The sequence below is a fragment of the Nestor notabilis genome, unplaced genomic scaffold (assembly GCF_000696875.1).
Source record: "Nestor notabilis isolate BGI_N333 unplaced genomic scaffold, ASM69687v1 scaffold4783, whole genome shotgun sequence".
Taxonomy (NCBI): domain Eukaryota; kingdom Metazoa; phylum Chordata; class Aves; order Psittaciformes; family Psittacidae; genus Nestor; species Nestor notabilis.
Genome location: NW_009920470.1, coordinates 1 through 22,905, shown reverse-complemented (window position 1 = coordinate 22,905; position 22,905 = coordinate 1). Strand labels below are relative to the sequence as shown.

General features: G+C 39.4%; 1 protein-coding gene across 2 annotated transcripts in view; it reads right to left on the bottom strand.

Annotated features, from left to right (window-relative positions):
* Positions 1-12,248, bottom strand: part of PPP6R3 (protein phosphatase 6, regulatory subunit 3) — a 45,051-nt gene extending 32,803 nt beyond the window's left edge. Inside the window, exons 1-5 of one of the 2 annotated variants that reach the window (XM_010010680.1) lie at positions 12,080-12,248; positions 3,270-3,502; positions 1,584-1,770; positions 689-826; positions 105-170 (exon numbers count right to left, since the gene is read on the bottom strand). In XM_010010680.1, coding sequence (XP_010008982.1) covers positions 105-170; positions 689-826; positions 1,584-1,770; positions 3,270-3,496 — 618 coding nt within the window. In that variant the 5' untranslated portion in view covers positions 3,497-3,502; positions 12,080-12,248. Of the gene's footprint in view, positions 1-104; positions 171-688; positions 827-1,583; positions 1,771-3,269; positions 3,503-5,737; positions 5,750-12,079 lie in introns of those variants that run through there. The other variant, XM_010010679.1, reaches the window with a different exon arrangement.
* Positions 12,249-22,905: the final 10,657 nt, after the last annotated feature.

Below are 22,905 nucleotides of genomic sequence, written 5' to 3'. Positions count from 1 at the left end.
GGGGGGGGAAGGCACAAAACAGTAAACCCAAAAAATCCTAGTCCTACGTTGTACAGCAACTTGCTGAACAGACATACCTAAAAGAGTGTCAGACCAATACTTACATCTTCATCTTGAGACGGATGTACAATTTCCACCAGTCGCTGGATAATTCGCTCCTCATTTAGCCACTGTAAAAGCATTTCTCAATGTTAGTAAGAATTTTATCCATGTGAATCAATTAAAATTAACAAAATTAAAAGTAGTCATTTGACAACTGCCATATGGCACACTGTCGATATTGCTAAACAAGGACCAACAGTACTTCACAAAAAAAGGTAAGTCGGTGTTTCTGAGCAACTATAAAAAAAGAAAGCCAAAAATATTAAAAAAAGTTTTCACTAAAGTCCAAAACATTTTTAAAACTGCATCTGGCAGTTGCAAGTTAGATATTAAAAACCAGGGGAAGAGATCAGCCTCTCAGGTTCTAAGTCATCCCCACCAGCACAGTGGCTCTGCTGGAAATGTATTGGCAGCTCCAAGAAAAAAGAAGCAAACAAAAGCAGCCCAAAACCCCACAAAACCAAACCAAACCCCACACACTGAACTTCAACACACTGAAGAACTAAACTTAGCAAACCCAGCAGAAGAGAAGCCATCTTACAGTTCACAAATGTCAGATGAAAATCCTTCGAGACATTTTACTTACGTTTAACACTTCTTGCCGAGGCTGTGGAGGTTCTATGCAAGTCAGTAGCCTGAGCAGCAAGTCCATGATAGCAGAGGTCCCTATGTGCTTAATAATGAGGTCTACAAAATCATGTTTCCTCTTTAAAAAATCCACAATCTAGAAATTAAAAAGAATTAAGCTTATATTTGCTTATCTGTATTTTACATGGTAAATTACACCAACCAGATTTAGCTTCTCTCTCCTAGCAAATGGAGAAAATAAATGAGAAGTTCTTAGACACTTTTGCTACTTAAAGCTTGCAGTACAAGGCAAGTTAAACTAATATACATGTATAAAGTAGCAAAAGTGGCACAGGACAGATCCATACAATGTGCAGTGTGTCTTGGGCCTCCTCTCAAGCCTAACTGGCTGACCATAAACTGCTTATAATCCAATGCACGGTCAGCTCTCCTTTTTGGTATGAATTACTCTCATTTCTGCTTAATCAGCAAAGCTTGACAGAGCAAAACCTTAACATAATGCATATAAAAACAGAGCTTGTTCTTCTAGAACAACTCTTCACACCAAGTTGGACACACTCCCAGCAATTCAAATCACTTACCTTCACCTTCAACGGCAATTAATACAAGTATCACCATATAAAACATTGAGCTGAGCTAAGCCAAAAGGTAAGCACTCATACATTAATCGCACACATAGCTCAGGCAAATGAGGATCAAACACGTCTTACTTATCCTAATGTATTTTTTAATCCTGTGCATACCATGAAAAAAATGGTTAGCATCTTCAGCTAGATGGAAGTTGAACACCCTTTTTTTGACTCTGCTGCTATCCTCAGGTAGTCTTAAAGCAGCATTGCTGAGTACAACTTTATTAGAGCACTCGTTAAATTGGAGAGGTTGCAAATATTTACCTCTTCTGGTTTTCTGCTTATAAGAATACTTAGCACCTTGCTGAAGAAACTGGCCAGTAAAGGGTTTAGAGGAGATTCATTTAGGAGGAAGCTGTACAGTTTCATAAGTAAGGATTCTTCTTCTCCCAGCCTATCATTGATCTGTGAGACATCTGATGTAAGCAGCTCACACGATATGTTTGGATATCTGAGGGGAAAAAGGAAAAAAAAGAAAATCTGTTAGTCATACTTCTAAGTTGTCATCCTCCCATCTCTGAATTCAGAATCTGGTAACGCTTCTGACCAAGTTTTCAAGCAGGGTTGGTCTGCACTAATTTAAGCAGTGAACTTCTGCAAGGTAATATAACTGTGCATTCAGCCTACAAGCTCTGCTCTTTCACTTAAGAAATGAACTACTCAGTTCTTCGGTAGCAATAGGACAACACTAGGGAAGCAGGGAAAGGAAAGTGCAAGCTTTTATGATCCACTGTTAAAGCCATCTGTCATATCATTAAACCTATCTGTTCAAGTCTTCTCCTTGCAGAAGCAACTTCTTTTTTTGATGGGAAAAAGTTAGTTACCAAGAAGTTAGACAGACTGAAGTACTGGACCAATACTGGGGAGAGAACAGTGTGTTTGCCTCTCTCCAATGTAACAGGGATTACATCAAAATGGTCGAAAGGAGTAGTTTCAGGATATTAAAATATATATACTGCAATTATGTAGAAACTCAGTGAACTAGTCAGTCTGACAAAACCTGCAAAACTAGCTAGTACTGCTTCATGACACTGAGTCAGATGTACAGTTCAGAACATTGAGTAATTCAACTAAGAAGCCATCAAGACTGGTAATTTCCTTCATTTGATGGTACTACCACCTACTCAGACTAAAGACAATTTTGACTGACAGCATAAGGTTCTTAAATGAAAGAAGCTGAAATTTCAAACGCTACAGGAAACACTTGTAAGAGGCTTGGTTTACCAGAAATGGTGAAGTGCTGCAACTAACAGTGTAGCCTATTATTCTCCCCTCCTCCTCCCCGCTACTGTTTTAAGAAAAAAAGCTACTTTCTGAATAGACAACTCTAAAATAGGCCCAAAATAGTATAAATTCTTCTATACGAATTGCTAGGTTGACTTCCGAGTTTGAACCTTCTCAGTAAGCTAGCTGAAGTCACGGCCACAGCCAATTCCTACAAAGGAATTCCTACAATTCCTCTGCAAAGGAAAACATTAGTAATTACATGTTAAGTACATTCTTCCGTAAGCATCTTCAAAACATCTTTCCAATCATCAATAAAACAAAGCCAAGACTTAACTATACTACCAAAGAGGGGGCTTCATTCAACTGTTCCCTTAATAATCACAACTACAAGATTCTTCATGAGAGCTCTGATTTTATTAGTTTACTTTTTCTTTAAACCTCCTTTGGACAGCAAGTGGTTTTGGAACCAGTTCCTGAATAAGAGGCTTCCATTTGAAAAATATGCAAATACTAGAATGATTTTTAGATTGATATTCTACAAATATCATTTTTAGAATGATATTCTACAAAGCCTCCTGAGAAAAAAAACCCTTGCTCTAAAGATACCAGTATTGTACTACACACCAGCAAGTAGGAATGCAAAATACACTATCAAATGAACTAGAGTAAGATACCCCTCTTTCCACCTTCCCAAGTCTCCCCCACCCCCAAAAGTTTTCCTACTTATATCGAATTTGTTCATCCATGTCTTGAGGTGGCTCTTCGATAATAAATGAAACTAAGTCTTCCAAACATTCTAACTTCAGAAGAAAATCTATAAGTTTGCGATTCTGAGCCTTGCACTCTTGCAGAACATCCTCTTCATCCATCAATTCCTTCAGTGTTACATCTTCTCTCTCTAGAAGTGTATCTATGTGGGATGATGAATGGAGATCAAATTTCCAAAACATGCTGGTCTGGATAAGAAGAATAAACACAAATCATTACTTTTACAAATTTATTTAAGCAGCATTTGCGGGTAACACTTCATACTAGTATTCTATAGCTTCTAAACCCAAAGATACCTGCATGCATAGAAACTTTATAGAACTCAAAGGAGAATCGACAGTACGTGCTGATGCTCAAAAGCTAGAAAATCAGGCTTGATTAAAGATGACTGAATACTCTGCAGTAATTTTTGTACCTTCGGCAATGGCCAATATTCTAACATCCAAATATAGACAGCTCCAGGGTTTTACTTACATGAAAGGAACATGCTACTCTGCATTAAAAAAAATAAGGGTAACTTTGTGTTTTGATTTATTGAATTTGATCTTCCCAGCCTTTGTTTTTCATCTATGTGCTAGGTTTCAGGTTCAGAACAACCTGCTCAACAATTAATAGAGCTGGGAAAGATAAAATGGGCACTGCATAAATGCACTGGACTACTATCCCTACCACTGAAGGACACACCTATGAAGGTGGAGGAATTATAACCCATTTTAACTTGCAGGCAGTACATATCAAAGTGCTGGAGCTAATTTCAACACAGGACCTACTCACTCACTGTACCTCCCTCCACAAACTTGACATAGAAGGGAGAACATGGGACAGTAAAATATCTTATGCAAACATATGAAAGGGCAGTGGCCCCAAACACAAACATTGCTAAAGACTGTAAGAGAAATGGGTAAGGATGAGCAACTTCACCTTTGCTTATAAAAGGCTTTGGCATACGTTAATTCTGTTGCTCTAAGACACCTTGCAAGCAGTTGCTACCGAGACAACTGTGCTATCAGGAAAGAATATTTCAGTCTATGGTAGAGCCTGCTTTCACTTCACATTAAGCTCTATACAATCATTCACTCCATCCCTGTCCTCCCAAAACAGGGCTTTAATATGACATTTAACCTCTGATACAGTTATCAGCTGGTCTTATAAGAATGCAGAACATGGACTAAAAAGATACTACAGATACTAGAGAACAGCAAGAGAAACTCTTCTTTCCTTACAATTGGAAGGAGCATGGTTTTTGAGCAGTACTCATAAGGAAACATGCCCTTTGTTCCTTTAGTAACTGCCTTCCTATTCAATACATTAGTTACTGCTGTGCATTAGCCACATCAGCTGCGATGACACGTAGGTACTGCAAAGAATATAAATGAATTGTAGTATTTTAGCAAGAACACATCTGTAAGCTGCAGGATGTATGAGGTAGCAAGCTTAAAGACATTCTTATAACAACCTACCAAAAAAAAAAAAACCCAACAAAAAACCAAAACCCTCTCTAATTCTTATGCAAACTAAGATAAAGGCAGCTTTAAGCATTTATTTCCAAATTCAAAGTGGATTCAGCATCCACACTAAAGCTATTTAGAACAGCGAAGTGTCAAATTTAGTACTTGAGCAATTTGGAAAACAGGTAAAAGTCCAAGCATCCAGCAAACCCCTTATGATTATCTTCATTAGCAAGACTGCTAGTATTTGGCCTAAACACTGAAAAGCCTGATATATTCACAATACAGAAGTTCTAACTGCTTTCAGGATTTTCACTGCTGCTTTAACCATAACACACAGACCACTTAATGCCATCCATTCTTTGCTTAGCCTTTTGTCAGAAGGCGTAAACATGCATAACTGCCCCTAGATCATACAGTTTTCTGTTTAAAGATATGGGCGTCAAACAAAATAAATCAGGAAAAGGTACAGATAATTTCAGTTGCAGTATCAGTACTCATAATCATCTGAGATCCCATGCAACGATTAAGTGGTTAAAAAATAGAGAAAAAAATATTTTCTAATAAAAGAATTAGTAAATTTACAAGCAGGGTTCAAAAAATCTGATCTCATGAATTAGCTTAAATCAAATTACACAAAGTTGTTAAACACACTAGCTTGTGGGTATTCAGCCTACGCACAGACTTACTGTAAGCCAGTGAATCTAGTGCATTATTAGTCACACAGGATAAGTTTTGTTTGGTTTGCCTTTTTTAAGCCTCTAGAAAGTGGATCAAATCATCCCCCTTGCTGTAATTAATGAAAGCAACATCTTTGCAAGTAACAACCATCAATGCTAATTCCAGGTGTAAATCCCTCTGCAGTGATTAAAGCTCATTTCAGTAGCTTCAATGTATTTCTCAGTTACTTATTTCAAGAGAAATTCAACAATTGAAAATAGCAACAACAACAACAACAAAAAAAAAAAGGCATACTACTGCGAACATGTTACTGTGTTATTTCCCAAACTGTCTCCCAGGCAAGCTCTTTTAGGGGTGCTCCCTCAACATGGCAGGTGCTGGCCAGAGATTATTCCGTCACTTTTCAACAGGAGCCCAGGTCCTTTGAAATAAGGAAAGATAAACAACATAAAATGCGCCAAAGAGGAAGTCCAGGAACCCTGGAGAGAAGAGAATTTTCTTAGGCGTTATTGCTGGCGATAATCTAGAATCAGTCTAACATAGTTCTGAATGGAAATTTTAACAACAAAGTTGTTATTCTTCCCACAGCCTACTGTTCTACCCTCCCCCCCCAAACCTACCAATTCGGAAATTCTGAATTATCTTCATGTTTTTCAAACTTCAGTCCCATTAATATAGTCACAATTACTCCTGATGTCCACAAATCAAGAGTACTCCTCCTAAATTTCACTATCTGCAAACTTATGATCAACTCCACAGATAAGCTGGGTTGTGGTACTCCCAATGTTCAACTCCACTACCAATAGGAGCAGAAAAATCATGCCTAGATTCAATTAAAGATGTACGAGACTGCCAAATATTAGATATGCTCAAGATGAGATACTTCTAAAAGAAAAGTAATCCAGGATAATACTAAAAAACTCTCAGGTGTGGAAAGAAAAAGATAGTAAAGGTGCTGCAGAGATGTATCTTTCGTAACTCGAGTTAGCTTTCCATAATCTCTGAAATTTTCCAGATAGCAAGACTAACAGACTTCCAATTCATGGAAACATCACTTCTGAAAGTTCACATCAACTTGCTGATGTACAAGTTATGCCAATTAAAGATCCTAAGGAACACCTAGTGCTCAGAAAAATACTGCTTTGTTTCCCTGGTTGATACTGTTTGCAGATTCTTCTCTGAATGAATGCTGAAATAACATTCCATGTGGCAAACACCTGACCTGAACCTGAAAAGAAAGCAACCACTTCACCAAGATGCAGAAAGCCTGTCAACTGCTCTGAGACAGAGGTAACTGAAATTCTCACTTGAATTGTTTACTCAAGAAATAAAGCTTAGAAGCAATTTTTTCAGACCATAAAAAAATTGAAGCCTGCCTACTACAGCTGAAGAAAACCACAGAGTATTTTGTTTAACAGTAACTGAGTCTGTGGTTCTTTCTAGAGGCCAAATGCTTAACTGGCATCTCCACCAAAAGAAGCTGCTAACAACTGTATCAGTAAGCTTCTGTAGCTTCCAGTTGACACAGCTATCAAACACCTTTCCTACACAGAGACATTTCTGCTTTAAAGCTACAGGATGAAGATAGGAATTCCAGTCAGACAGGCATACACTTTGTGGACAATGTCTCCCATACTGAACTTTTACAAACGAGACTCATTACTTTAAAGCATCCAGAAGTCCCTTCAGCAAATAAGAAAGCTATTAAAGTTAGCTGCTCATTGAAATTTTAAGCATCATCCTCAGGTAAAGTAAACATGAGAAACATACCCTGCATGGAGTTACTTAAAACTTGGTGCCTCATACCTCTATGTAACATGTGGGTACTGGTAGCTACAAGCAGACACAGGGATCTAGATCAGTGCATAAAGAAAACTGAAGGACCTCTGCTAGTCAGATGAAGGTTGTTTTTACTTGACAACTGGATGTTAAAAGCATATTGAGCTTCCAGTAGGAACTTCACAGATTTTACAGCAACACCTAGTTTCATTTTTCAAGCAAGAGAAACATACATCCTAAATTATTTAGCCTACTTCAGCAAAACAGGGCTTTACAACTCCTGTGTAGCAACTAACAAAAGACAACTTAGTAGCTGGATGCAAGAAAAGCATCCAGCAAGAAAGTCCTTGGAGCCACTACAGGCTTTCAAGAAGGTCTTCCATTTCTTAATGATAAAAGCATTTCTGATGCAAACAATCCACTGCCTTCTAAAGACCAGAGAAGCAGGTGGGTTTGGGAAAGGACAAAGTAATGTTGAAGATAAATTATTATGCTTTTATCATTAAAAGAGAATTTACCCATCTTTTTCAGACCTTTAAATGCATTAAACGATTTCTTTAAAATGCTGAGCATGCCCCTTCTGCCAGCTTCAGCTTCGCATAACCTCAACCAGTTAGTCCTGAGGTACATTTAATTAATTAGTTTCCAGTTCTATTTTTTTTCCTCTCCTTTCTCCAAACAATAGACAGTAATTAGGCACCATTGATAAAGTGCTTATGCTTACACTGGAAGCAGACCATCTGTTCAAAGCAAAGCTAAGCACAAGTGCATGTCTCAAGAAATTTTAGAGCAGAGCAGAATTACCAGTCACCCCAATGGAAAGAGAAGACACTTGAGTGGCTACTTTTCAAACTGTATTTCACCCAGCCAGAGCATCACTCACTGTATGCCTGCTGCCTACAACTGCCTGTCCTTTACAGGCTGCGGCATGAGTCCTCAAAACATTCTATCCCAAGACCTATTAAATGGAAAAGTTAAGAACTTATGCATTTACACTGAAATTGAGGGAAACTTGAACAAAATAACATGGGGGCAGGGGGGGGGAGGGTGGGGAAGACATCAGCGTTCTGGTTTGAAGATCTGGACCATAACAGCTCTTGTCTGTAAAGTAATAGCAATTTATAGCAATAGTTAATGCAGTAAACTGAATTCTATACTTTTTCACTTGAATGCAATAAAGAATCTCATACAGCAACACACACTTCTGCACCAAGAGATCAGGGGGGAAAATAATGAATTTGGATAAAATATGGATAAAGAATTCTTCATCTAATTTATCCCAACAAAATAGCATGGTTTTTAAGTAGTTCAAACCCCCTGCTTTTAATTATTCTTTACTTACATTTCTAAAGACTGCAAATAATACAATAGAGATCATATTTATCCAATAAGCTGTATGAAAATAAATTTATCTTCAATTAAAGCAGTGAGGTTCATTGTGAGTGTTATTAGCTAGAAAGATATGCTATTGTTCCAAGTCCCTAGATTTAACTACATTACATCTAGCAACCACAAATCAGAAAATAAAAGCAGTAATAAAGGAGTTTTCATGGTAGTTTCTACATTTCTTAAACAAAATGTAAGAACAATCTGACATAGACTAAAAAATCTCACGTGTTCACCAGGTAAGATGTAGTGGTCTCTACAGGGTCAGGACAGCCTGTTCAAGCCATGTATGTGAGCCCTAGTGGAAATCCATTTTTAAGAAATACTCCATTCCTTACACTAATGATTAGATTTTTATTATTATAAGCTAGTGAAGTTTCAAAGAAACTTTGTGGAGAAGGGAGCCAATAGATGATTTGAAATTAAATAGGGCACAAAATGCAACCACCTTTACCTCAACAATTCAATATGTATTGCATCCAGATTTCAAGTACTGTGCACAGTCCTAGTCCTCCTATTTCTAACAGGATATGACAAACTAGAATGATACTGAAAGGGAAGCAAACTCAATCAACGACTTTTCTGGAATGCTGGGAGGCCTTGTGCAAGCCAGCTGCACCTCCCTTCCCCAAGGTGGAAGGCCTGGATGCTTTGCCCTCTCTCAGTCACTGCTGGGCACAGGGTGAGGTTCTGTGCTGCTCTGTGAGCACTGTGCTGCTTTCAGTGAGCCAGGGCACTGGGAGGTCACTGGAGACCCCCACCCCTCCTGCTCCAATGCCGCTACTATTAAACTGAAGGAGCCCAGGCACAGTATGAGGAGGGAGCTGGAGCCCAGGCACAAGAGAGGAGGTGCAGGACAGTCCCTGTGCCCAAGCGGCAGCAAGATGGCAGAGGGAAGCAATCCATAGGAAAGAGGCCTCAGCCCACCTGAACCTTCTCTTTCCTCAAGAGCATCTTTCAGACCACTGCCACCCCCTCAGCTCCCAAAACACTCATATTTGGCCACATATGTTTCCACCACAGTGGCCCACAGATGTCACAAGCCACCTCACTGCCTTTTGCTCCAGGCCACAGATAGACCCTGGCAGCTGGTCCACAGTTTCCTGATTCAGATTCAAGGATGATTGGAACAAAGAGTTCCCAAAGCAGCAAGGCGAGTAGCTGCCCGCTTATGCATGGGAAAGCAGATGGGTAGTTGCAGGAGACATAGAGGAAGAGGAGGTAGCACACCATGACAGTGATGGCCATTGCTCACGCAGCTGATGGTGTGTAGCCCACAGGGGTGGATCCACTCAAAGAAAAAACGATGGAAATGGATCTACCTCCAGCATGGCTCCCCTGGCAACACTACATCATGCCAGGGCTCTCTTCCATGACACCACAAACACAGCATCACCAGAGTACCCAGACAGCACCCACTCATCAGCACAGACTTGGTACTTGACACTAGCTGGGAGGCCCAGCCTCCATGCCTGGCTGCCCTGAAGGCTCATCCATTCCACTTCTCAGCATTAACAATTATTTTGATGATTGCCACAGATGCAAGCCCTTCTCTTTCCCACCCAACACGCCTCCTGAAGGGAGGCTGGACTAGATGAGCTTTAAAAGTCCCTTCCAACCCAAACCATTTTATGATTCTATAACCATCTTAGTAAGACCTCACTATCCTTGAGTTGTAAGATTCAGGAATTGTGGGGGAGCATTCTTTGCATATAAGCTAGCAATATTTCAGCGTTTCGAACTGTTTGCAGGTACAGTTTCACTTATATTAAAAAAAAAAAAAGAAGAAAAAAAAGAAAAAAAAACAACCCAAAAAACACACCTTCTCCCAAATACCATCAAGAACTCCAGGTTAACCAAACAGTATTTCAGAATACAAGAGGAACACTTTATCACATTCATTGACTATAGGACAATTTAAATTTGTACTACAGATACAATTCCTTCTAGCCATTGTACTCATTTACAGCACATACAACCACTATATTTTCAGAGGGCAAGTACAAACTCAAGTGAACGGCAAGCAAAAGACATCACATGGTAGTCCTTGTTTGACTGGAAGAGAAACAAGCTAGAAAACTGCATAAAGACACAGTAATTTTCATAATATCCTCTTCAACAGCTGCCGCCTCCTCCTCCTAATGAGAAGGCAAATATCAGACAAGGGAGAAGACAGCCTACTACGGTGGCAGAACAGTTAAGAACTGGGATAGAAATTATATCACTTTCACCCTTACTTATCACAGTAGCCTTCCTTATTTACACATACCAGCTGCACTTCTATCTAGATCAGAACTACACGTATTTTCTTACATAATATGCAGATAATATCCATCATGTGCATATAGACATATGCCTATTATGACTGTATGTCCCAATAATCAATTGCTTTGGCATGCTGAAGTACATGAACAAGTCCAAACTAGTTGATGTTTATTCAAAGACACCAATCTCTCAAAAAGTCAAGAGGTCATAACTGTCCAGCAAAAGCACAAAAATCACCTGAAATCTACAGTTTGCCATGAAGTTGTAAGAGCAATTTTATACCAAGCAGAAGTATCCTTGTCAATTCTTATACTCCATCACAACCTATGGGTTAATAAGTGTTAATAAATTAGATCTTCATTACCTGAAATAGCTACATATCAGACACTGATCTCACCCGCCCAAATAAAAAGGATGAATTATTTTCTAGTAACTCCACTTCAACAGCTGAACATTTACACATTTAAAACATTCACTAGTCACAGAATTCAGTTATATTCTTATTTTGAATTCTCCCTATTATATTCAAAATGAAAATATCTCTGTACTGAGAGAAGACGGTTCCACAATAATACAAAAAGCAAGCTAAACAGCGCATAGCTTTTCAGAAGACAATTTGACACTGAAGCATGCAGTTCAGCACCAGAAATCCAGTTGCAAAAGACAGTACTACCAAACTTCAATATTACAACCTACAGCACTAAACCACATTCATACCTAATGTATGCCAGTTCATGAACACATCTGCTTTGAAATTCTCCCAAAGAATGAGAAAGTAGACAGCAATTACACCTCCTGGCACAAAAGCAAAACACTTTAAAACATATTCCCTGTAAAACAAATGGAATAACCACAGCAGTGTGTCTAGATGACCCTTGATTCTCATTTTAAGACCAAAGTAGGGCTGAGAAAGAAGACAGTGCACCAGCAGGGTGGGTTAAAGACAAACTTGGAAACAGCCAGCTAGAAAGCAATCCAAGAAAAGCTTCACGGAAAAGGAAGGAATGGGCACAAAAGTCTGAACTGCAGAAGGAAGAACAGCTTAGAAGGTGGTAAATGTGAACCTACAGAAATCAGGTACATAAGCCTTTAGTGGACATCAGGGACAAGAAAAACTTAAAGCACTCAGGAACCACTTAAAATTCAAGGCTTTACAGATGCAGAAGCCAAATCTACTGCTGTAGGTGAAGTTTAATAGTTTCTTACCTGTAAAACACAAAAGTTTTTTTTAAAGTTAAAAACCAGTGATTTGTATTCTTTCAGGCTCCTTGCCCATTACAGGGGATTCTGGCAACAGCAAAAAATTTTTCAATCTACAGTATTAGCAGATTAGCAGGACTGAATTAGGACTGAATTAGATGAAGCAGATTTCTTCCTACAATGAAAAAAGAAATATTATAATTTAATACTGTTTCATACTTATTTTTAACCCAACTTGAATTAAACATCCCCCTTTACTTTTGGGAGACAAAAGAAGAAACTTCATTGCCTCACTGAAATGAAACTGCCTTTGAAATCTGTACTTGACTGTGGAACCTAACGTAAATCCAGACTTTCTTTTTTAATAAACTGTTAGCAATTTCATATGAAGCAACATCTTCAGAGCTAGATAACATTACTAGTTTTTTGCAGCAGTATTTCCTCACAACTATTCTTCTTACATTAAGACCCAATCTATCCAAAACTGCACAGAAATAAATACACAAACATTAAGAATGCCAGTTATTTTGGTGTAAGTCTGCATAAACAATTCAGTCAGTTTCAATTTGAAAACAGCTTAACTTAGAAAGAAACAATACAGCCCACATACAAACTTATAAAGGAAGCATATTCGGTCATGAAGGCAACCTCTGCTTTTTATAGTTTAATTCTTCCAACGTAAGGCAAAGTAACATTAAAGAGCTTAACTAGACATCCATAACAGGCTTCAGAGTGCCACTTACCTACCTGCCTGTGCTTTGGCCAATACCAAACAGGCAATAAAAAGCATCTTATTGATTGATGCTTCTTTCTGATGTAGCTGTTTCTGGCAGCTGGAAGATGAATTTCTAACACAAAAATTCACCTTCCCTTTCCATCAGTTACACAGGACTTTTTGATTTTGCTCTTTAATGTGGGTTTCAAGCAAGACAAGATGTTTATTTCTTTTGAGAACAGGGATAGTAGTGGTCATTAAAAAAAAAAAAAAGAAAAAAAAAAAAAGGAAGTACTAGCAACTAAGACGTCTGGCAAAGATAACAGCACATTCATTAATTCATGTCCATGCCTACCTAGCATTTGGCCAAAAAGCTCTGCTATCAGAGTATTTTGCAAACATATCTTCAGATAAAAAAAAAACAAACCAAGCCAACAAACAAATAAGCCAAAACACAAAAACAAACAAACAAAACAAAACAAAAACCAAACCACACCAACCCATGCACCATAAAAGCATCTCAAGTATCCTGCCAAAGAGAAGAATTATTTTTTTCCAGCTTGAAATACCAGGTTATGAGCTCCAACAATTCTGGAACCAAACTCAACACACACACATTTGCATTTTGTTCACAAAAGCACAAGGACTCCAAGCCTTTGTACACAAACACTAAACACAACATTTTAATGCTATTTTAGTAACCAACATATACAGGAACCTAAAGGCAATGTAATATATTAACCATACTGCTTTCAAAGATCATGTGTTTTTCATTTGCAGACCTTTAGGTCTGTATGTCTGGTAGACTTGCCAATCCCTTGTGAGTCAAGTGACTAACTAGAGCAGAAAAAGTAAGGGAGTTTACTGGACTTAAGTTTGCTTTACTGAAGTCTCCTTGGTTATCACTTCTCCATTTCAAATGCACGCCTATGTTCAAAAGTAGAGCTCCAAGAAGGGTAGTGTCCAGGAAGCTAGGGATCAGATCAGGAAAGCTAAAGCCCAGTTAGAACTGAGTCTGGCCACAGATGTCAAGGATAACAGGAAGGTCTTCTATAGGTACGCTGCTGCCAAAGAAAGACTAGGGATAGTGTGGGCCCTCTCTAGAAGGAAACAGGAGACCTGGCTACCCTGGATTTGGAGAAGACTGAGGTTCTCAATGAATTCTTTGCCTCAGTCTTCACTGGCAAATGCTCTGACCACACCAGTCAAGTTACAAAAGATATACACAGGGACTAGGCGAATGAAGCCCTTAAGCCCACTGTAGGAGAGGATCAGGTTTGAGATCATCTAAGGATCACAGAGAGGTCCTGAGGGAACTATCAATGAAGCTGCTAAGCCACTGTCCATCTTATTTGAAAAGTCACAGCAGTCAGGCAAAGGTTCCTGATGACTGGAAAAAGGGAAATACATCCCCACAGACCAGTCAGTCTCACCTGATCACAGAGCAATTCTCCTGGAAAGCATGCTGAGGCACATGAAAAGCAACAAGGCAATTGGCAACAGCCAACATGGCTTCACTAAGGGCAAATCCTGCCTGAACAATTTGGTGGCCTTCTATGATGGAGCTACAGAACTGATGGGCAGGGGCAAAGCAGCTGACATAACCTACCTGGACACTTGTGCGAAGTGTCTGACACTGTCCTGCATGACATCCTTGTCTCTAAATTGAAGAGGCATGGATCTGATAGATGGACCACCCATTGCACACAGAATTGGCTGGAGGGACACACCAGAGAGTTGTGGTCAACTACACAATGTCCACATAGAGACCACTGACAAGTGGTGTCCCTCAGGGGTCGGTGTTGGGACTGATCCTGTTCAACATCTTTGTTGGTGACACTGACAGTGGGATTCAGTGCACCCTCAGCAAGTTTGCCGATGACACCAAACTGTGTAGTACAAGCAACATGCTAGAGGAAAGGGATGCCATCCAGAGGGACCTGGACATGCTTGACGGCCAATGCAAAACTCATGAAGTTCAACAAAGCAAAGTGCAAGGTCCTGAACCCGGGTCAGGGAAATACTAAGCACAGCTACAGGTTGGGTGGAGAAGGGATTCAAAGCAGCCCTGTGAAGAAGGACTTGAGGTGTTGGTCGATGAGAAACTGAACATGCCAACTTCAAGCCAGCTTCAGTGTGTGTGCACAGCCCAGAAAGCCAACTGTACTCTGGGCTGCATCAAATGAAGCGTGACCAGCAGGTCAAAGGAGTCATCCTGCCCCTCTACTCTGCTCTCATGAGACCTCACTTGGAGTATTGTGTACAGTTCTGGTGTCCTCAACGTAAGAAGGACATGGAGCTGTTGGAGCAAGTCCAGAGGAGGGCCACAAGGATGGTAAGGGGGCTGGAACCCCTCCTGTATGAAGACAGGCTGAGAAAGTTGGGGCTGTTCAGCCTGAAGAAGAGAAGCTGCGTGGAGACCTCAGAGCAGCCTTCCAGTATCTGAAGGGGGCCTTTACAGGATGCTGGAGAGGAACTCTTCATCAGGGACTGTAGTGATAGGATGAGGGGTAATGGGTTCAAACTCAAACGAGATATTTAGGTTAGATATAAGGATAGATATAGAGACACTGGAAAAGGCTGCCCAAGGAAGTTGTGAATGCTGGCAGCATTCAAGGCCAGGCTGGACAGGTCCCTTGAGTGACCTAATGGGAGGTTCCCTGCCCATGGCTGGGGGTTAGAACTAGATGATCTTGAAGTCCTTTCCAACCCAAACCATTCTATTATTCTATATGGAATGTCAGATACTAGATGCCAAATAGCTGGGTTACCTTATCACCCAAAGACTGAGACAACTGAATTGAGATTCAGTATCTTCCAGAAGCATTCTACCACCATGTTTGTCATATAAAGTGGCAGAAAGTCCCCTGCCTTGTGTTAAACAATAAGCACTTAGTAAAACTATAGATAGAGGCATGACTAACTTGCTTTTCTGAGAGACTCAGCTTACAAAAAAAACTGCTCTGAATGAGAAGATTTCACCAAGTCTGACCTACAGAAGTTGAATGAATTACAATAATTTTTATTTGGGTATATGCAAAAATAAGTTCTAGAAGAGAAATTAGAGACCATCAAATAACAAAAGATCACTGACACACAAGAGTTTGAAGTGGCTATCAAGTTCATACTTTCTTCCTCCTTCCCCCATATAATTCCTATTTTGAGCAAATCACTCCGGCAATCCAAGTTATGCCATGCTATGCATTTATAAATGATACATATTGCAATTACACCACGTTTTCAGGCACAGATGTCTCTGGTACCTCAACCGAACAGAAGCATGCCTTCCCCACAGCACTCTTCTACTTTGATGGACAACACCACAATAATCAAGACTGGCTAACAGACAACCTTCTTCCAGCTGAAACATGCACCCTACTTATGAAGAAACCCCCAAATTTTTATATGGAAATACCAGATCTACTCTGTTTTCTCTGAAATCTTCAAAACCAATCCTTTTAAACGCTACTTCAGTGCTTCTCTCTAGAGTATCAGAAGAGTAAATTTGTTACACAGCGTCTTTCAAAACTCTACCACAGCTGCAAGTGGCAAATACAGGGCAAGTCTACCTCAGAGATGTAGTAGCATTTCTTAAGAAACCTGTTTTCAATGGGAGATTACTTTCATACTCTAGAACTTTCCACCGAAGTGACCATCAGCTGTGCAGTATTTTCAGTGATTAATATATACATGCAAGCAGAGATTAAAAAAAGCCATTCAAGCAACATGCCATAGTCTAGGGGTACAATGTTTTGGAATGACTCTTATCTGAACTCGCTATGTTTCCTCTCTTATTTTCTTCATGCCCTTTCAGGCCAGGGCTACAGCAACTCACCAAAATACTTCTGGCACTCACTCCTTCCTTTTAGGAGTCCCTTCTTTAGCTTCCAACACATCTGTCAACAGCTTCCACTGCAAGAAGAGGTCTCAACTCTTACCAAGACGTGTTACTTTATTAACTAGATATTACTGAAATAGTGTTAGAATTAATCCAAATGCAATACAGAATTACGGAAAACTACATTCCTACTTTATAGCTACTGAAAGCTACTGTACCGCATGCCTAGAGCGAGTCATTTAAAATGCTAGCTCAGAACTTAAAATGGTGAAGTATTTATAACACTATTACACAACAGACATCTAAAAAGCAATACCCTGCTGATCAGAAACTTGTAAGTCAATTTACTTAAGACCTGAACTTAAGTCTTCTATCCTTTTAAGTAATATTCAGAGTTCCTCACAGACTTTTGCAGGGGGTGTGTGGTTTTTGTTTTGTTGGGTTTTTTTCTTGTTCTTTGGAGGGTGTGGGTTTTGTTTGTTTGTGGGGTTTGGGGTTTTTTTTGTTTGTTTTGGGTTTTTTCCCTAGCTCTCAAAATAAATAAATAATACTGAAGTACAGCAGGAGAGCAACAGTGTAACAGGTAACACAAAGCCACAGGGAAAAAAAAAAACAAACACAAACTATGTGCCAATCTATGACTGAAATCATACTAATGAGACAACTGCACCTGGCACAACTACTCAGAAATAAAAGCAATAAAACATTTATAATGGGTTGAGAAAGAGTATAGTTGCAAGTTCAGTCCTCAATGACACACTACTGGTCTCAAAGCATAATGTGTAAGCTGCTGGATTACGAGTGACTCCAGAAGAGAACCTTAGCCTGAAAAAACAATGACGCCACAGAAGCAGCAACACAGCTTTCATAATCTGATGGCAGAGTAGATCTCTTTTAAATGAGGAAAGACATCCCATAACACCACTGGGAAAGCAACATGAAGGACTCGGTAATTTCAGAAGGAATTGTAAAGTTTTACAAGTATCTAGCAGTTAATTAAAATTAAGCACTGAAGCTATTAGGAACTCACAGCCACGACAGCAATTATCTTTTCTTGCAACCTACAGAGCTCAGTAAGTTATGCAGTGGTCTCACACCAACTTTTATCAACTGCTGGATTTCTACCTGTGTTGCCTTTAAATCTGTCTTCGTTTCCCTTCTTTAAAGCACTTGTTAAAATAAAACCAGCACACTAATCACTACAGTAAAGGCAAGCAGCACAATAAGATTTATTTAGTTCTTTATGTTGACCATTAAGAAATGCAGACCTTTCACTAATGTTATCTTTACCACCTCCTTTATCAGACAACTTTCAGCGAAGCAAACTCAATGTTCAGCATACCTGGTTTTGCCATTAAACATGGCTGGAAGCTGTAACAAAGATCTCATCGCAAGTACACACTTAGAAGGAGCCTCTGATGGAATGCTTGCTTGTCACTTTCCTGCCTTTTTTAAGATGTTAGGTGACAGCAGCTAAATTTCTCAAACAAATGCCATCTACTACTAGTTTTCTAGAAGAGTTAGCTTCCAAAGATACTTGGTTATTTGGCAAGTTTGCCAAGGCAGTAACAGAAGAAATACTGTGAATTACTGCAGTTCAAACCAGTCCTAAAGTTTCCAGCTAATCTCTCTTATATTGGAGACTGGTCGAAGTAGTACATGGTAAGCAAGAACAGAATATGAAGACAGTCTTATGTCTGCCTTAAAGGTAATGTTACAGCACGTTTCACAGAAAGAAGAGTTTGTTCACCAGGGCCTTGCCTATGACTTTTACCCTACTGTAGCTTAGTAAAAAACACCAAACAACCCACAAGACACAGTTTCCGCCACACTTACACAAAATAAAAGCAAACAGCATTGTATTTTTACAGTTCCTATGTAAGAAACACTAATTATATAGCCAATCTGGTACAGACGTGCAGAAATCCATCCTCTGGAGGCAGTGGCTGATACTCCAGGCACTGAAATAATACCAATTTGTAGCAAACCAAGCCCTTAGACTATTACTCCTTTGTTCTCTGCTCCAACTCAACCCCTCAAACCAGTTACAGTATATGATTTAAAAGAACCAATGTAGTCACATCTTACTAACACTGCCTACAACCACTGTATAAAGCACTACTTGGGATTTTATTAACTTGCTTTTTGATTTATCTATCAACTAGGGCACTACTACAGTGGGAAAAAAATGCGCAACGCCTATGCGGGGACTAGGGTCTTATGCTTTGCTCTTCTAGAGACACGTAATGTATATTTACAGGAAGCACTTTTCTCTCTGCTACTAGTTTGGGAAATAATGAGCTTCACTCCAAAAACACCTAGAAGTTAAAATTTGCACAATAGAATTTTACTTTATATACTTGGATCCAGTTAGAAATCCTGCCTATGGTCACTGAAGGTGGGCACTTGTGGCATTGCACAGCAGGGATAAAAAAGGCCTGGGATTCACTTCATACACAGTAACAGTGAGAATGCTTTCAGTACTGGAAATGCTATGTTATAGAACATATTTAATAAACCTAGAAACAAGTCACTCATTTGTACTAAAAAACCCTAGGAGTTTCCATCCTCAATCCCAACCACATTTTGTTACCGAACTGGAAGTCACATGACCCTTTCAAAAGCCTCACCCAGTACCTGCTTTGTCATCATAAAACAGCTTTAGAGTTGTCTTCGTGTTTAGAAACGTATTTTGGCACAACTGACAAGAGTCTTTCAGTGCTCCTTTTCCAGAAGACCCTGTGGACACAGGATGGAGACCACTAAGCCAGGTACTCCATCTCCTTGCAGATGCACAACCTAAACTGCATCACCACACTCAAAACGAGAAATAGGAAAGTTCCCAAAACTTCGACCAAGGAAACTAACCCTCTAATCTCACTGTGGGGGAGTTTCTGCTTGTGTGTACATACATGTTTTTTTTAATGCAGCTCTGCCTGCCTCCACACCTTCAACCAAACCCTCACTACCAATTTCACAGATTCTCTCCTTAGCCATTTTGCCTAACAACATATACCACCACTCCAGTACAGTGTCACAGTTCCATATAGTTGTATGCTGAGGACCTTTCAGTACTCTTTTTTCCACCGCTGGCATGCAGCACACTGCATAGATTCTGTCACTGAGCATTCCAAGTTCTTAAGTCCCATGGAAGAGGAAAAGATACACCCATTTAACAGGATTAGGGGTTGACTACACAGAGTAATGAGAGAACAGTCAAAGGGTCAGTGAGGAACTTTTGCAGCCACTCCAAACCACATACACCACTGCAAACATGTTTCTTGACGCCTTATGGAAGTTATTAAGTAAACACAGATCATGAAGACTCTCTTTTTACAGTAACAGGGTTTTTTTCCCAAATATTGTGTGAAGAACTATTCCATAAACAAGCAAGCTGTTAACAGTTTATATATCTTTCTGATCCTACCAATTCAGTCTATCCTATTTCCTAAGAAGTGTCCCAAACTAGCTATAGAGCTACATGTAATAAGCCAAGATTAGAAAAACATTTTACTTTAGTTGCTTAGTAGCATATGGTTTCTAAAACAGATACTGGCACCCTGACACACCACAATTACACATGCTATGCAAAGCTTTCAACATTATGTTCATATTCTCTACATATTTTCTGATTGATCTTTCAGGCTTGCCTCCCACCCCAAAATATCAGGATCAAAAGCGATCACTAAACAGTTTTCCAAGTTCTTTACTCTCGTCTTCCAACTTGACAAAATGAGACAAGCAAGGTATTATTTCTTATGTATTCCTACTTGTTTTATTACTGTGGAAAGTTTTGCCAACAATGACTCCACATCTTGCTCTGATGTGGTGTCTACTTTGAGATAACACACTATTCCCAAACTGGCATATTAAATAACATAGAGTACACTGCAATCTTCAGAGTCACAGATAAAGGTGCTACTATGAGAATCAAATCTAGATAGCAGACAACATGTTTAAGATATCCTGCATTACTACAGAAACAGATCACGATGCTCATGCTAGTCCCTCTACTGTGCAAGCAGAAAAGCCATGGTTTCCATCATAACTTTCAAAGACCATTACTTAACCCAATTATATCTGAGAAGTGAATACACAAGCCTCCTGCCTTGCAAGGATGTTGTGTAGTATGCTAGAACACTGAAGCTAGAAAGTGTCTTACTTCAATATACTGATACTGACTAATCTTAACAAACCACACGGTTTAGTTAAGGCTTTTTAAGCACTTGGATGACAAAAGACATCAGTGGAGAGAAACGACAGTATACCAGATAGTTCTTCAAAGCATTTCTCTCTTCCAACTGTTTCAATCCCATGCTATTTTTTTTTTTGGCCAGCTCCTTAATATTTCATAGTACATGCATTTCAAGCTTAAGCTGCATAGAGAAACAAAGCTGTTGAGCCATAACAATAGAGTAACAGCCTGTTAATACTAAAACTATATACATATTTTTCTGCTTTAATACTGCTATATCCAAGTTCCATTCATTTGAATTTCACTCGTAGAATATCATCTGATTCTCTGATTGGTATATAGGTTATAGCATCACCTCTGTAAGTGCAAGAGAGAAGGGTTCTGAAGGAAACAGTCACATCTGCTCACTTCAGCGAATCCACAGCAGTACAGTGAACAGTTTGCAGGGAATGTTGTAAAGAAACACACAAACTATTCAGTATCTTTAGTTTCATAGGGACTAATAATGGCTAGTTGATTTATGTTTAAAAGAATCCAAAGATATTACAGTCACAGCAATTTACATATAAATCTAACTTGCTTGCAAAGAAACTATAATGCACTACCCTGTTTAGAGACAGGCCTGTTAGGCTGTTTTTCCTGAATTTCTGAACTACAACTTTCAGTTTAACTCTGTGTTTACCTAAAGTTCATTGTAAACAAATCTCTGCAGCACTTTTTCTGGCCAAAATAAAGTCTAACAGTAGTAGAAGATAAATTCCTTTAGTACCTCAGAAAGTGCAGGATTCGATACCACATACGTATTCTGCTTTCACACAGAAAGCAAGTAAGTATCACCTATGCTTAAGCAACATCACAGGTAGAGAAAACAAATCACTTAAGTGAACTTAAACAAGTACCTAGAATTACAAACTGCAAAGAAATAAACATGCAGGCTAGATACCACACTTGCATGAAGTCTCGATAACAAGTTATATATCAAAACTAATCCTGTACTGTTCTTTTACATTTGTATAATAAAGACTATTGCAAGCTACAGCGAGTCCATGCCTCACTACTGAAACCATAAATAAGTAATACATCCTCCCAGGCTCTTACCAAAATGTATGCTGTACTGAAAATACACAGTGCACTTCAAATAACTGCAGTAATCTATCTGGAACGCTGAAACAGGGACACTTCTCGTCTTTCATCATTCCAGGGGGGGGGGGGGGGGTGGAAAGCAAGCACCCGTATTTATGCAGTTCACAGGTTACTTTATATACTACCTGCAAATCTTAAGCCAGCTTAATATTCATCAGTTAAAATAAAAAACCTCAAACCCATACCACCCACACCATTAGAGTACACTTATACTCCTTTCCCTGAAGATTTTAAACCTAAGTACTACCACTAGCAGTAACATCACCTTTCACTTTTAAGTTGTCAACATCTCACAGAGAACATTTCCTAAAGATATCCACTCACTCACAAGTTTCCTGTACTCCTCCAGCCAGAACAATTTCTTTAAAATAGCAACACACCTATAACAAGTATCCCACTGATCTAATTTAAATAACATTTATCCTCACAGACGTGATCTTTATGTCATACAAGCCTGTAACACTTATTCCCTCTTACACTTCAAAAAGTTCTTAAGAGACTAAAGCAAAAGAAAACCTGAAGAACTTTCAGAACCCAAACACTACTATGCTCTTAAAAACTTGTAAGAAGCTACCTTGTTAATAAATAAATAAAACACCACACACCCCCCAAGCACTCCCCCCACGTCCCCAACAACAAAAAAAGCAGCTACGTACTTAAAGAAATACTGAGGCACTGGTTTTGGTTCTAAAGAAGGAAAACGAACGCAAAATCAGCTATCAGCAACGCTTATCTGGTTTACTATGGGAGAGGTAACAGTAACGCTAGACTAAAGTTCTCCAAGTTACCAAGTTACAACACCAGCCCCAGAGAATGCCGGACGAAAGAGTTCCGCACACAGCCTCCTCCACCACTTCGACGACACCCTTCACCGCGCTCGGATCTCCTCCGCTCTACCGGGGAACAATGAGCCACTCGCCAGACCCAACCGCGCCACGACC